Source organism: Hydra viridissima, unplaced genomic scaffold (genome assembly GCF_058129835.1).
Source record: "Hydra viridissima isolate aposymbiotic clone 2 unplaced genomic scaffold, HvirCarnegie_v1 scaffold_5, whole genome shotgun sequence".
Classification (NCBI taxonomy): domain Eukaryota; kingdom Metazoa; phylum Cnidaria; class Hydrozoa; order Anthoathecata; family Hydridae; genus Hydra; species Hydra viridissima.
The window spans coordinates 9,213,466-9,229,769 of NW_028324304.1; the positions used below are offsets into that span (position 1 = coordinate 9,213,466).

Genomic DNA, 16,304 nt, shown 5'->3' on the forward strand with positions numbered 1-16,304 from the left:
TGTTGTGCTCTGTGATCATATTTGTCCTAATCATTCATATTGTAGAATACTGAGCATATGAGCCTTCTGTGGGCACTTTTATAGATATAAACTCTGCGGTAGAGACCCCTAAAATGTATTTTTTTCAAATAAAATTTTCAGTACAATTATTTTTTCATAAACGTCAACCATTGAAGGGGGTGTCCCGTCAGAAAACTGAAGAAAATTTTTTTTGTAATGAATAAGGACCACCCTAATATATATATATATATATATATATATATATATATATATATATATATATATATATATATATATTAGGGTGCATCACAAAACAACAATTTAAAAAAATTGATTTTGTCTGACACCTAATTGTGTTCTATATATTAAAAAAACACTGTCTTTCAATATTTTTTAGAGGCCCCCCAACACCCTTGAATATTTGACCGGTCCCTAATGATTTCAAAAAAATTGCTTTTCAAAAGTAGGTCATGTTGGGTCTCAAATTAAGTGATATTTTATAAAAATTTAAAAAATAATCATCATTTTATTAAAAAAATTCACATTAGACTTTACTGCAATAAATATAAAATTTTTAAACGAAAAATGAAAATGGTGCATTTTTTGTAGTTTTATATATATATAGCAGTGAAATATAAAATGTTTTTTTTTTTTAAATGATGATTATTTTTGAAATTTTTTTAAAATTTTGCTTAATTTGAGACCCAACACGACCTACTTTTGAAAAACTATATATTTTTTAATTATTAGGGACTGGTCAAATATTCAAGGGTGTTGGGGACCTCTAAAAATATTTCTTATTCTTAAGTTTTTGAAAGTCATTGTTTTTTTAATATATAGAACAAAATTAGCTGTCAGACAAAATCAATATTTTTAAATTGTTATTTTGTGATGCACCCTAATATATATATAAATATATATTTATTTATAGAGAAAGCCCACTTTCTCCTTTTTTTTTAAAGCACCTGTTTGATTAAAATTATTTTGAAAACTGTTTAATTTTTTCAATATTTTATTAGCGCTAATTAATAAGTAAAGTCTTTACTATTTAATTGACATGTTGTTTCTTTAAAATTTACTTTGTCTTACTAAATATATATAATTCTAAAACATCTACTTTATAATTTTCATTTTTTTAATGTTGGCCAAAAGTTGAGGCTTGCTGCTTTATTTGATGATTTTCATTTATAATTTTACTTTTATTTTCATCAGCATTTACTAACTCTAAACTTTTGTTATTGTTGTTTGAAATATTACTAACAAAAACTTAAATTAAAACAAGTAATAAAAAAGTTACAAAATGAGCAATAAAAAAATACAGCATGAAACTCCGAAATTACGGTTGACAATCTATGAAAAAACATTTACGAATCTATTTTTCTTTGAGACCAAAGACTATCTCATCGTCAAAAAAACAATTTGAAAAAAAGTTAAATATTGCATATTCAATTTTACATTAAAGCGAACCAAGTAAAGTAGTAGCACATGTATGCATTTGGACCTGCATGAACTATACAGAAGTTGTATGCTATCAATTATTTGAAGGTCAAATTAATTTTGATAAGTATATTGAAATTTTTGAATATTGATAATACCTTCTTCCCTTAATCGATATATTTAAAGGAGAAAACAACAATATCAGATATCAACAATATATCAAGTCTTCAAAATCAAATTCGATGCCAAAGAGAGTAAATCAATGATTACAAGAGAAATGTGGTTCTACAAAATAATATAGTAGTTTTTTTTGCTGAATTTTTTTTTAAATTGTTGTTCTTATATATTATTTGAAATATATCCTTAACTTTTAGCTAATATTTTTTTAAATAACATGTTTAATTATTTTTAATTTTTTGGTTTAAAAATCATTGTTTAGATTTTTTTTTTTTTTTTTGATTTCCATGTACAAAGTGGCTGGCCACTTTGAACATGGAAATCAAAGACTTAAATATAACATTTTTTAATCTAGTGGTGTTACATATATTTTTGGTCAAGTTTTGAAGTTTGAAAATAGGCTGTCCTTGTTTTTCTTTTACTTTCCGTCTGTGATTTTAGTTTTTTCTACACTGTATAAGTAAACACTGTGCCATAGGGGAAGAGTCTTAGTTTTCAATTACCCCTTTTTTAATTACAGCTTTTTAACAAACTTGAGATTGAATACAAAATAGTATTTGTGTTTCATAAATTACCTTTAGATGCCTAAATATAAAAGTAGTTTCCAAGAAATTTGGTTAAGTAATGATAGTTACACTTCTTGGCTTCAAAAAGATAAAAATCCCAACCTTGCAAGATGCAAAGTTTGTTCTAAGTTGTTTTCAGTAGCAGCTATGGGTATCAAGGCGGTTGATGCACGTTCAAAAGGAGTAAAGCACATAGAACGATTGCCTCAAGAAAGTTACTCTGTTTTGTTCAAAGAAAATGTGCAATCAGAACCACAGAAGCCTACCTCATCAAAGCAATGTAACATTTCAGATATGCTTCAAAAGGAAACAGTTTTGAAAGCAGAGTTGATTTGGTGTTTAGATATTGTTCAAAGCAAATATTCTTCTGGATCAAGTGAGAATAAGTCTAAACAATTTGCATCAATGTTTCCAGATAGCAAAATTGCCAACAACTTTTCCTGTGGTCGAATAAAATCTGGCTATATAGTAACTCACGGTCTTGCCCCATATTTAAAAAAAATTCTATTAGGAGATCTTAACAAGCTGAATAACTTTGTATGTCTTTTTGATGAGTCTTACAATAAAGTTGTAAAGAAAGGTCAAATGGACTTGCATGTGGGGTATTGGAATGAGGAGAGTAATACCGTTTGTACTAGAATTATACTTCAGAATTTATGGGAAAAGCTGCAGCCCCAGATATTCTAAATATGTTTAAATCCTGCATAATTGGTTTGAATGATGAAAAAATGCTCCAGGTATCTATGGATGGCCCTAATGTTAATAAACGGTTTTTGACAATGCTGAATGAAGAACGTCAGACCAATAAATTAAGTACGCTCATTGGTATTGGTACCTGTGGTTTGCATACTTTAAATGGAGCCTTACAAACTGGTGCCAAAGCTACAGGCTGGAACATAAAGAAGTTATTGTCTTCAATGTACCAAGTATTTCATGAAAGTCCATCAAGAGCAAGTGATTATGAACGAATAGCTGGGGCAACAAGTTCAGATTTCCCTTACATGTTTTGTAGCACTCGGTGGGCTGAAAACCAAAGTGTTGCCAAGAAAGCAATTCAGGTTTGGTCAAAAGTAGTCTTAGTTGTTGATTACTGGAAGTCTTTACCAAAGAGTAAGCAACCTGGATATGGTACATCAGGGCAAAACACCAGTTTCGAACATTTAAGTGCTCGAGCAAATGAAGTTTTGGTTCCTTTAAAGTTAAAGTTTTTTGAAGAAATTAGTGGCAATCTAAATGCATTCCTTGGTATTCCTTGTTATATTCCTGATGCAATTGTATTGCTGTTTATGCTCTTTAATATATTGAAAGAAATAAACTATTTTCTTATTATTTTAAAATTTCAGAAAATAATGCAAAATGTTATTTTCAATATTGTATTTTTTTTTTTTTTTTAGTTTCTTTTCAAACTGATAAGCCAATGACTCCTTTTCTGGTGGTGACACTTGAAGAACTTCTACGCAACTTTTATGCAAAGTTCATTCGATTAGATGTTCTTGCAAATGCCAAAACTATAACGTCTTTATTAAAAATAGATTTATCTAATTGTGCAAACCGGCTTTTAACCAGCAAGATTGATGTTGGCTTTTCATTGAAGTATGATCTCCTGCAACTCAAGAGTAAAGGAAAGATTACTGAAGTTCAAATTGACAAGTTCAAGAGGGAAGTATGCGATTTCCTTGTCTCGATGTGTACTCATATCATTGAGAAGAGCCCTTTGTCTTCTCTGGTTGCTCGCTGTCTGATGTGTATTTCCCCATCATTTATGGTTGAATTCCCAGAAAAATGTGAATATTTATTTAAAAAACTGTTGATGAAACTTGTTACTTACAAGAAAATTAGAGCTTCTGTTGGTGATTTAGCTAAAAACGAATATTCCAGGTTTTGTAAAACTGTCGTTGTTGATAACAAAGAATTATTTTTGACTTTTGATAAAGATAAAGATCGTTTGGACTACTTTTTGTGGAAATACTCTGATTTAAAGCTGTATACAAATCTTCAACAAATTTTTTAAATTGTCCTCATTTTATCGCACGGGCAAGCTCAAGTTGAACGAGGGTTCAGCAGCAATAAAAATCTGATTGTTGACAATATGTCCACAGACACCATCATCTCTTTACGTTCTATCCAAGATTACCTCACATTTTATGGGCTCATGGCACATGAAGTTGAAATAACTAAAGATTTGTTGGATAGCTGCAAACAGGCAAGAAAGAGGTAGGGGAGAACCTAAATGGATGGGACAGTTTTCGTAAAATGCATTTTTTGAGGTTGATAAATTTGTTTAAAAATTACTTTGAAAATATTTTGATAACTATTAACTCTCGTACTATGATAAACAAAAACAAAGAAATTGATTCCGCATATGGGTATTGGTAAAAAGAGAGTTTTATTAGCATTTGTCCCATTCATTAAGAACTACTCATTGAATGGGACAAAAAAAATTATTGAATGGGACAAATCTAAAAAATTAATAAAAGAAGAGAGGTCCTAAGTAAGTTTCAAGGCAGTCAAGCAGTAAGGGTAGTTTCTACAATTAGGGAACCCGAAAAAGCTATAAATATAGCAGAATGTCTGCAAATATTGACAAACCTAAAATAATTTTATTAAAAAATATATGTATATTAAAAATAAATTAAAAACACGAACAATTGTTTTTAGTAAAACAAAAAGCGTTGTTTAAATGCTTGGATATAATACCCAGTAATGACACATTTCCAATAGGGAAATGAGTCATTGCCTACAGCATCCCTATGCTAAATTATAAATTAGAAATAAATAAACAACTTTATACCATATAAAGTATCTAGTTTACTTTCAAAAAACCAATAACAAAGTATCTTATTAGATATTTAAAAAATTCATTTTATTTGTTTAACCAAAATACAAAAAACAACAATTATTGTTTGTTGTAAAGTACATGAAATAAAAACCAATAAATCAAAGAAAGTGTAGAAGATATTAACAGTCAACTTCACATAGTTCGCATTCATAATAACGCTTCTTGCTGTTATTATTACAATTACCACATAATCCACCATTGACAAGTAAAACACTGAATCCAAGCAGGCCAAAAAAAATTTTCCAGTTGCATTTGCAGATTTTGCAAGTATTTTGTTGTTGTTGGTTTACTGGTGCATTTTTTTACAGATGACACAATTAAAAAATCTGCATCAGAATTTTCTGTTTCTTTCACTCTATTGAGGTCAATTTTTTCTTTTTCGATTTTTTTTGTTAATTTTACCAGTTTCAGAAATTTTCCTCTTATCTACTGTCTTTTCTGGAGTTTTAGTTAATATAGTACTTTTACCCTGCTGTCTTCTTTTTTTAGAATATTTTCTTGGGGGTGCTTTAGGGTACGGATGAATGGTTTCTGGACTAACTATTTTGATTGATGATTCTGAAGAATCAACTTGTTTATTTTTTTCATATGATTGTTGATTATCTGGTTGTTTATTTTCTGGTTGCTCGACAGGAAGAGGTCTGTCACTAACACTAGATGATATGAAATCACTTTCCCCAAATATTTGTCTATTAAGTGGATAGATCCCACATTTAGAAAATCCACTGCAAGCATTTTTTATTGTGAACGACATATTATATGCTCTGCATGCTAGCTGAGGTAAATTATATATGTTAATAATTCTCCCTGGATTGGAGGCCAACCATTCATTCTGAGCCAATCTAAAATAAGATTTAAAAGGACCAAACACCGAAACATCCAAAGGCTGCAATCTATGACTGCAGTGTGTTGGAAATGTTAATAAAATCAAAAAGTTTTCTTTTGCAAATGTTATTGTTTCAAATGAAATGTGGCTTTTGTGGTTGTCCATTAATAACAGCACTGGATGATCCACAGATGGCTTAGCATGGGAAACAAAGTGCTTCATTGCAACTAAAAAGTTCTCACTTGTCATCCAACCACTTTTGTTACACAGCCCTAAGCTTCCTGTTGGGGCTCCACTTATCATAAAATCCTTGTAGTTTACTCTTGGAAATATAAAGACAGGTGGAATTGTATTACCCATAGCATTCACAAAAGCTAACATTGTCACCAATGAACCTCTTTCTGCTGAAACAGCTTGTGATACCCTCTTAGTTCCACGAGTTGAAATAATCTTTGGAGGATCTGTTACTGTTAATAATCCTGTCTCATCTGCATTAAAAAAACATTCTGGTTTGAATTTATATTTTAATTGAACTTCTAACAAGTTATCAAAAAACATTGACACCGTATGTTCATTAAATGCAGTTGCACGAGCAAGACTAACTTTTTCTGGCTTGCGTAGTGATAATTTTGGATGTCGTATCAAAAAACTTTCCAACCATTGCTTTCCAGCCATTTTATTTTGGTGCCATGACTCTGGAATACTTGTTAGAATTTAATGCAATTCCGTACTTGTACGCTAACTGCCTAGATTGTAATTTAGTTAAGCCATAGTACATTATTGAAGATGTATGCAAATAATCTGTAATAGCACTTTCCTTGGATGCATGAAATATTTTTCTATTTCCAATGCTTACAATGTGTTTATAGTCTAGCAGCTTTTAACATCTTGCCATTTTAACAGCTCTACCTACTGCAAATTTTGATAAACTATATATTTCAGCTGCATCTCGTATGGACATGTCCTTAAGAACACTTTTGACTGCATCTTCAACATCTAAAGAATTTTTACGTATTAATTTTGTGTTTGGTTTCATCTAAAATAAAATTTGAAACATCACAAAAAACCAAATATATGCAATATGCAAATATTTAAATACAAACATTAAATATATAATTAAAATACACACAGATATACACACACATATATATGTATGTATATGTATGATACATATACATACATATAGTATATAAAATACATACATATATGTGTATGTGTGTGTGTGTGTGAGTAGATATACATAAATGTATATAAATACAATAACTACAAAACAGGAATTATAAGTATATATATATATATATATATATATATATATATATATATATATATATATATATAAATATATATATAATATATATATCTAATGTTCGCCATCTTTTTAATACTCTGTTATCAACAACATATCTAATTAAACATTTATACATATTTATACATATTATAAATATCATACATCAGCATATCTAATTAAATATTTAAAATTAATTTCATTTAATAAACTATTGATCGACTCAACTTTAAAGAATACTAAAGAGAAGATTTTAATAGAGATATAGTTCTCTCAACTCTGAACATAATTTGAATTTTAGCTAAAGCATTAGTCACACTTGTTTAGAACCACATTCTAACATCAAATTAAAACGTATTTAAAAATAAAATTATGTGTGACCATAACTAAGTTGGCGAAATATATTTTTCTGCTTTTTTCACATCAGGCCGTTTGGAAAAGTCCCATTCAATAATCAATACTTTGTCCCATTCAATAGGCTTCCCACTATATCCACAAATGACAGGACAGACTAAAAACAGTAATACCTAACCGCAAATGTTTTACAAATTTAAAAAGTAGAGACACTTGGGTGTTTAAAAATGGAGTTTCATTTTCCATAACTTTAGCAATCGCTGCAAAATCAGACACAGAAAATTGTTTTTAAAAATTACTTATTGTTCTTCAAAACACAATAACATCCAATGCCATTATGTTTAGACCATAATAGAAATAAAGATTTGGTCTGTTGAATGGTTGTGTCAAACACTTCTTACCACAGAAGTTTGGATAGCCAACCGTAGATGCTTCTATGCAAATTTGGTTTTGTCCCATTCAATAGTTGTCCCATTCATTAAGGTTCTCCCCTATTTTGATGATCAAAGATCAAAAGCCCTGTCTGCAGAAAAAGCAGAGAAAATGGAAGCAAAACAAAAAGTAATTGAGGATATTGAAATAGTCAATACAGAAATTCGACAGTCATTATCTATGATTAAGAGTTTAAAGAAGTCCTCTGATGAAATTGTATTCCGTGCTGAAAAAAGGATAGCTTTAGGTTTGTGCCTTGAATATGAATAAATTTTTAGTTCGTATAATACTAAATGAAATGTCATTATTTAATGATTCTCTTTGTATTTAGATGACATTAAAGCTGACATTTCGATATCTAATGCATTAAAAAGAGCTGCCTTTGAAAAACAAGAGTTTCTTGAAATGCTTTATGTTAAAAAAAAAAACTTGTTAAAAAGAAAAATGAACTTTTATATAGTTATTATATTTATATTTGTGTATAGTATATTACATTTATAATAGTTTATCTATTTGTATTTAATGTTTATTGAAAAAAGAAAGATTCTGTTTTTAAAGTAATCATTTTCTCCTTAATTCTCCTTATTTTTTCCTTGAAAAAATTGGCGTTCGTGACCAAATATCCTTTTAAATTGGGAAAATATATCCTTAACTCTCCATAAAATCCATATTTTTAACCTCAGTTTTAATAGTGGTAACCCTGTTAACTTAAACTTAAACTAAACTAAAATTGCATGCTTAAATCAAAATTACATGCTTAAACTAAACTTAAAACAAAGCGCATCCCAGTCGGCATATCTAAGTATTGTAAATACTCGGAGTATTGATCGCGTATAACATACCGCCGTTGATACCAGAAAAATACGCATTTTGTTTTAAGTTTCGAATTCGAGTTCAATACTACTTTATTTATCAAAAATACGTATTATATTATATTTGATCATAATCGGGTACGATATCGTACCCGACTTTGATCAAATATCAACTTTAAAGCGCATGCTTACACTAAAATTGCGAGAGCAAAATTTAAAAGAAAAAGGTTTCTCTTGAGAAATTTAGTAAAAAGCTTGTCTTGAATGAAAAGGAATCGTCAGGAATACATGAAAAGTTATATGAAGAGATATCGTTCTGCTAAAGCAGTATCACATATCTCCAGTACAGTTTCGACTAGTATCAGTGCAATATTAACTTATTTTAATCAGATATAGATTATATACTGATAGAGATAAGATGTCATGATAAGAGTAGCAGTTGTTAAATATTGTTATTTCATGTTAGCTTTTAGAAAATGATTCATGTTGGTATGTCATGGTTCTAAAAATTCAAATTGAGATGTAAACAAAATGTATATACGGCAAAATGATTTTTCTTGAGTGCCTTTTAGCAAATTATTAGAAGCAGTGAGTTTCAATAATAAAACCACTTATAATTTTTAACAATAGACACCAACATAAAGGTAAGCCAAATGTAACAACATTAGTAACAAATAACAACTTTACGCAAAATCTTGCTCAACACGTTTGCCAAGTCACACACTTTGAAAACATGTAAACAACATAATATAAACATATATACTAGCTATAAAACACAATGTATTTATTTAACTTTATATAACATATATAAACACCTCATTAAATATTTATATACACAATAGATACATTTTATACTATTTTAAAAACACATTTATAAAACAATTATATAACACATATTACCACATACATATACTTATCAAAAACTTTTTAACTTTGAACATAATATAAACATATATGCAAACTATAAACATACATAACTTGAATTGCGCGAACAAAAAATTTTAAAAAAACATGAAAAAATCTAAAAAGATTCATATATACATTCATATATAAAGACATATATCTCGTAATAAAATATCAAATTATAATTATATTTAATTTAAATCAAATACTTATCGAATAAAGAACAAAAAACAGATAAAAGAACTGCAATCCTTATAACAAAATAATGTCAGTGTTGGCTCAAATTTCAATTTATTTTTCTAAATTTTCTAAAACAGAGCAAAAAATTCTATATATAATCTATATCTGATTAAAATAAGTTAATATTGCACTGATACTAGTCGAAACTGTACTGGAGATATGTGATACTGCTTTAGCAGAACGATATCTCTTCATATAACTTTTCATGTATTCCTGACGATTTCTTTTCATTCAAGACAAGCTTTTTACTAAATTTCTCAAGAGAAACCTTTTTCTTTTAAATTTTGCTCTCGCAATTTTAGTGTAAGCATGCGCTTTAAAGTTGATATTTGATCAAAGTCGGGTACGATATCGTACCCGATTATGATCAAATCATGGCCGTCTGTACTAACCAATGATATATTAAAAATAACTAGATGTCTAACTTCCGCGTATTTTTTGAAGCAAAAATCGGCCATTATGGGGGGCAAATTTAACAAATCAAAAGCTTCGTATTTGTTTTGTTTTGATAAATAGCGTAAAGATTTTGCCCCCCCATAATGGCCGATTTTTGCTTCACTTTTTCTTATACCGATTTACGGCAGTTAGACATCTAGTTATTCTTAATATATCATTGGTACTAACAGGCCTCGTAAACGCGTAAATTGGGGCCTGGGGCTGGGGGCCATCAAAAAAACAACAACAACTTTAGAGAAGTTAATGATTCATGAACTTTTGCTCGTAAAAACCGTTTACATTTAGTATGCATGAACTATAGCTAATTTTTTTTTATCCTACTAAATAAATAAAACCAATTTATAAATAACAAGTTGACACAAAAATAAAAAAAAAGCATTCCCTAGCTATAAAGCTTTATCTACAAAAACAAAACTTAGTAAAACATTCCCTAGCTATAAGGTGCTAAAAATCATACAAAATCACATAATCATTGATTGAACATATACATAGAAAATATAGGAAATATATCAAGGTAGCTTGATATATTTCCTATATTTTCACACACAAAAAAAGCCTATTTTAAAGTGCAAAAACATAAATTGAATATTTTTAGTCAAAATGTAAGTAACAGCAAGATTGTAACACTTTTTAAAAAAACTCCCAAGCTATTTATTAAAGTGTTATATTTTTTACCAAAATCACATAATAAGTAGAAAATACACAAAACATATATGTAACATAAAAGTTGTTAAAAAACTGATAGGTTTACTTTGAAAGTTTCAAAATCTTTTGTTGTGGCTCTTTAGACGACCTTGGTGCATATAAATTAACATAGTTTTTTAAAAAAATGTTTGAAAGTGAATTAGCATGTTTTCTTTCCATATTAAACTTAAAAGACTCTGATATCAACATTAGTACATTGCAGAGTGACTTTCGGCAGACTTTACTAACAATTTCATGAAATAAAATATAAGAGAAAATGGTCCACTGACAAACATTGTCATTTGGTATCTTCAAACCTCCACGATTTATTTCTGCAGTATAATCACCAAATTCTCCATAATAAAATTTAGCTTCTTCTTGCTCTTCAACTTCATTTCGCACAATATATCCAGCAATATATACTAATCCTGCTTTTGTATCTATTTGCAAACACTTTTCTAACTCAGGCAAATTGTCAAATATATCAATAGCATTACTGCTAAGAAAGTATCCACATTTTTGGCAGTTATGTCCACTTTCTGCAGATAAAAAATCAATGTCTATACCAATATGGAGACTTAATTTAGCTCTTTGAATTTTAACTTTTTCTATGACATTTTGCACATTGATAAAATATGTGCCTCCAGATCCTTGTCGAAGTTTTCTGAACATTTTTTCTATTGGGTCAGTTGTAAATTTTCCCAGTATTACATACTTAAAAGAATGCTGTAACAAAAATTTAGTAATGGCTACTAAACCACGACACGTACGAGCTAAAGCTGCACCTGTATCTCTGGTCAACTGAAATTGTCTGTTTCCCTGTTTGCTGGACATTTGTTCTACGATTGTTGCAAGAGAAAGTAAAAATGCCAGTCTAGCATCTTCTGAAGTTGATATGACTGCTCTGTCTGGATCTTTATATCGAATATCAGCATAAGGTCCTTTTAAATTGACAATTTTCCAGAACCTCACAAATATTTCAATAAAGTAATGGTACCGTCTGCTACTTTTATGCCACTGTTAGATTTTAGAGCAGTTGCAGTTTCATCACAAAAGACTTTTAGGCAAGTGGACACTTTTTGTCTCTCAATAGGTTTTGATGCAACAGACACACTTGTAAGTTTAGACAATTTAACAATGTTATTTCCTTCAAGTTTTAACAAACTTAAGATACTAGACCAGCACGCATATTTTGTTTTCCCATCATATTCATAACGTAACTTTTGACTTTTTTCTGTGATCCAGTTAATACGAACAGATTTAAGTAAATGCACAAAGTCATATAACAAGAACATAATGTCTTTAGTCAACCATGGATCAACACAATCAAACTTTTTAAATAGTGCTTGATTTACTCGATTATTGTCGCATATTAGGGCTACAGGTATCCCTCCAGCACTCTTTATTCCTTCTAAGACAAATTGAGTTTGTTCAAAGAGAAATTTAGAATCAAGCTCAAAAACTGGTAAAATTCTGCAGAGATATTGCGGCCCCCCATAAAGTGACACTAACATAAAACTTAAAACAGTTGTTGCTAAAGAGTCTGGTTTATTTACTGCTTTACCAAAGACTGAGCCAGCATGATAAGTAAGTGATGATTTAACATAGACTTTATCAATTAAAAGTATACATTTTTTTTGCATTTCATTGTCAAGCTTTGAAAAAACTGAGTTTAAAAACTCTATATCATCCATTGCAGAATCCAGTTTTGAAGTTAGTTTTGTTAAGAGGGAAATACTTGGAAGTTCAAAACCTTCCCTTAATCTTTCATATAATGATCTTGAAATCGCAAAATAATCAAATGCTCTAACAATAGTTTCTGTGCTGTATTTTTTCTTCCCAATTGTAGCAGAGCTCATGTCACGGATGAGCTGTAAAAGATTCATAATTTTTCTGCCTTTTGTTAAGTTATTTAAAAAATTAATAGCTTCTTGTAATTTTGAGCAAGAATTGATTGTGAAAATCCTATTTTGAGATAGAGATGCAATTTTGTACTTAACTCCACAAAAGTATCCCTCAAAAGTAAGATCATCTTTAATCTTAAGCATAAATCTGACAATCGAAGAGTTTTCTTCAAAGTCTGTTGACTGAATGATTAGCAAATGTTCACCAGCAAAATACCAAGTTACATCAACTACACCAAAATCAATTTCTTTATTTTGTAGCTTCTGGTGTAATGATTTAAAACAGGCAATCTTATCAGCAGCTAAAAACATATCAAGTTCATCGGCCATAATGTTCCGGACAGATGAAGATGCTTTAAAAGTTGTTCTTAATGGTGGTGGAAAAGTAGGTATCAAACTAGGATTGACACATGTGAAAACTGATGGAGGATCGCGAGGCCTTTTATGGCCAAATTTGGTAACTGTTGGATATCCAGATGGAAAGTGTCTTTCGCAAACAACTGTATCTGGGCTGTCAGGTATATTATCTCGTGGAATGGCATTCATCCAACGATTATATTCTTCTTTTTCAGAAGGAAGCCGAAAAACTTTCTCTTTATTTTGCTTATTGTAATTACCATTACAGTTGGTCACGCAACATTTTTTAGGCATTCTAGATAGATTTTAGATTCAAACAAGATAATATTTTACTTAATTTGAAAATTAACCGAAATGTCGCTAGAAATTATTAAGACAAGACGCGACCTGAGTGCTTATTTGTTCTAACTCCAATTTTGTAAAAAATCAAAATAACTATAAAGCTGTCAATAAAGCATCAAAATCTTTATATTTTTATTGTTGATTTGTGTAATAATGTGCCGGGTACTTGACAATTAAGAATTCACTTAGTCTTATCTCCACTTTTTTAACTTGTTTTATTATGCTTAATTGTTTTAACTCCAAAACGGCCAATCAAATAAAGCGTTACAAAAAACTTGTTTCCAAACAAGTAAAATTTTTTAATGCTTATTTGTTCTAACAGATTCTAGCCAATCAGGCAGCTTGCTTTTTATAATTTGATGAGCATTTCAAGATGGCAGACCGCGAAACTACACAAAATGTCTTTTTTTGTAATTCAATAACGTAAGTCGAACTGTGATTTTTTTGTTTATTTATTTAACAAAATAGTGCTTAAAGAATTTATCTTAAAATAATTAATATAAAATTTGTTTATAATTTGATAATAATTATGTAAAATTTAGTATAATCTTACTCAACATTACTCAAGTGGTTTTGTTGCTGTTGTTATTCTGTAAATTAAATTATTGTATTATCTTTTTAGTGAAGACCAAGTAAAGAAAACTCGAAAACGGACAAGAAATACTGATATGTGGAAAAGGGATTGCACAAAGAAAAAAAGAGAATCTGGCCAATCCTATATAAATTCAAGAGGGAAAAAAGTTGAAGAAAGAAAACCTGTTGAAAGTAATTGCTTAAAGTGCAAATTTTCTTGTGAATCAAAAATTTCCCCGGAAAATAGGAAACTTATATTCAAACATTTCTGGAGTTTAGATGACAATAGCAAAAATGCTTTTTATGCTAAATTTACAAAAAGAAATGAAAAAGTAAGAGTTAGAACTGTTTCAGACAATAGCAGAAGAAAGTATTCTTATCAATATTTTATGGAAAATGACAACATTATTCACAGGGTTTGTAAAAAGTTTTTTTTAGGAGCTCTTTGCATTTCTCAAGCAAGAGTGCATTATTTTCACAACAATTTAATAGATCTACATGCAGGAGTTCCAGTTGAAAGAAAAAAAGGAAAGTACATAAAATACAAATTGCCACAAAGATTGTTGGATGAAGTTCGTACTCACATAAATATGTTTCCACGTATTGAATCTCATTATTGAAGGAGCACTACCAAAAAAGAATATCTTGAAAATAAGTTGAATTTGTCATTAATGTATGACTTATATACTGAGCATTGCACAAAAAAAGGAATTCAATATGTTAAGCAACATAAGTATAGAGAAGTGTTTAATACAGAGTTTAATATAGGTTTTTCAAAACCAAAATCAGACAGATGTGACTGCTGTGAAGAGAATAAAATGAATATGGAGAAAGCAATTAACAGCTTAGAGTATAAAATACAATTTCAGCGTCATATTTTTTTAAAGACAGATTCCTATCAAGAAAGGAAGAGTGACAGAGAATCCAGAAAAGTTGTTTTATGTTTTGATATGGAAAATGTTATTCAGCTTCCAAGAGCAAATATATCAAATTTTTTTTGTAAAAGAAAACTATCACTTTTTAACCTCACTGTTCATAGTTCAATAGATAACAAAGTTTACTGTTGTGTGTGGAGTGAATATACTGGTGGTAGAACTGCTAATTGTATTGCATCAGCATTGGTAAAGGTTTTAAGGCAATTAGTTTTAGAACATCCAAATGTAACAGAAATCATTCTTTGGTCTGACTCATGTGTTTCACAAAATAGAAATTCAATACTTTTGCTTTAAAACGCTTTATGCTTGAAAATATACAAATTAAGACAATTACTCAAAAATTTTCAGAAAAAGGTCATTCTCTTGTGCAAGAAGTTGATAATGGTCATAGCTTAATTGAAAAAACTTTAGATAAAAATGAAGTATTTAGCCCAATTAGCTTAATTCGTATATTAAAAACGCTGAGAAGAAAGCCCCAAACCCAAATTCTGCAGATGAGATCATCAGATTTTTTTAACTTTGAAAAATTATCAAAGACTATGAATTTTTTGCAGATACCTTTTTTTTCTGTCAAACAACTAAAATATCATTCAAATATGCCGCATTTTGTAACATACAAGGACTGTCACTCTATCACTAAACCAGAAATATGTGTAAGTATTTTGAAAAAAGGAAGGACATTGCGAGTTGGTGCAAAAACACATTTGCTGGAAATAGTCCCAATCTCTTGTGTTTCATTATTAACATCACCAATTCCTTTAAGCATAGAAAAAACTAAAGATATAAAGTCAATGCTATGTTTTATGCCTGCAATTGACTGTGCTTTTTATGAAACAATCTTAAGATAAAAACTTTTTGTTGTACTAAAACTGATTTTTTTAAAAATAATCTTTGATTTTTACTGAATGCTGAAATTATTTCATATTGTTTCTGTATAGTGTACCTTTTAATATCCACTATCACAATGTAGACAGTGGTAGTGTCATGGTTTTGGGGGTAACCCTTCTTTGGTAATTTCTAAAGAAACGCTTTATTTACTTGAAGAAACAGTTTAAAACAATAGTCAAATTATGAGTATTGCAAACGAGTAAAATGCTTCAAAAATGTTATCCTGATTTCTGTTATTGGAGATAGAATAAATAAGCATTGTTTTTTTACAAATATTTTTTTGAAGAATACTAT

At 29.4% G+C, this 16,304-nt stretch overlaps 2 protein-coding genes, 1 long non-coding RNA gene and 1 pseudogene across 6 annotated transcripts in view; all 4 read left to right on the forward strand.

Annotated features, from left to right (window-relative positions):
* LOC149888489 (uncharacterized) overlaps positions 1 to 16,304 on the forward strand; it is a 242,973-nt gene that overhangs the window by 109,803 nt on the left and 116,866 nt on the right. The window lies entirely within an intron of this gene.
* Positions 1,877 to 6,883, forward strand: LOC145183256 (uncharacterized; annotated as a pseudogene). The gene is made up of 2 exons (XR_016452820.1): positions 1,877 to 3,425; positions 3,575 to 6,883. The product of XR_016452820.1 is annotated as an uncharacterized LOC145183256 (transcript).
* On the forward strand, positions 7,416 to 9,254 carry LOC149888497 (uncharacterized). The gene is made up of 3 exons (XR_016452954.1): positions 7,416 to 8,163; positions 8,248 to 8,330; positions 9,195 to 9,254. It is a non-coding gene; the product is annotated as an uncharacterized LOC149888497 (long non-coding RNA).
* Positions 13,873 to 16,028, forward strand: LOC149888498 (uncharacterized). The gene is made up of 2 exons (XM_090088130.1): positions 13,873 to 14,037; positions 14,237 to 16,028. The coding sequence occupies exons 1-2, from the start codon at positions 13,988 to 13,990 to the stop codon at positions 14,805 to 14,807; spliced, it is 621 nt and encodes a 206-aa protein (XP_089944256.1). The 5' UTR covers positions 13,873 to 13,987; the 3' UTR covers positions 14,808 to 16,028.

Excerpts from the sequence above, each read along its gene's own strand:
- LOC149888498 (XM_090088130.1), top strand. The coding sequence starts at position 13,988 with ATGGCAGACCGCGAAACTACACAAAATGTCTTTTTTTGTAATTCAATA. Across the intron at positions 14,038-14,236 it reads TTTTTTTGTAATTCAATAAC|TGAAGACCAAGTAAAGAAAA; the intron begins GTAAGTCGAACT and ends TTATCTTTTTAG.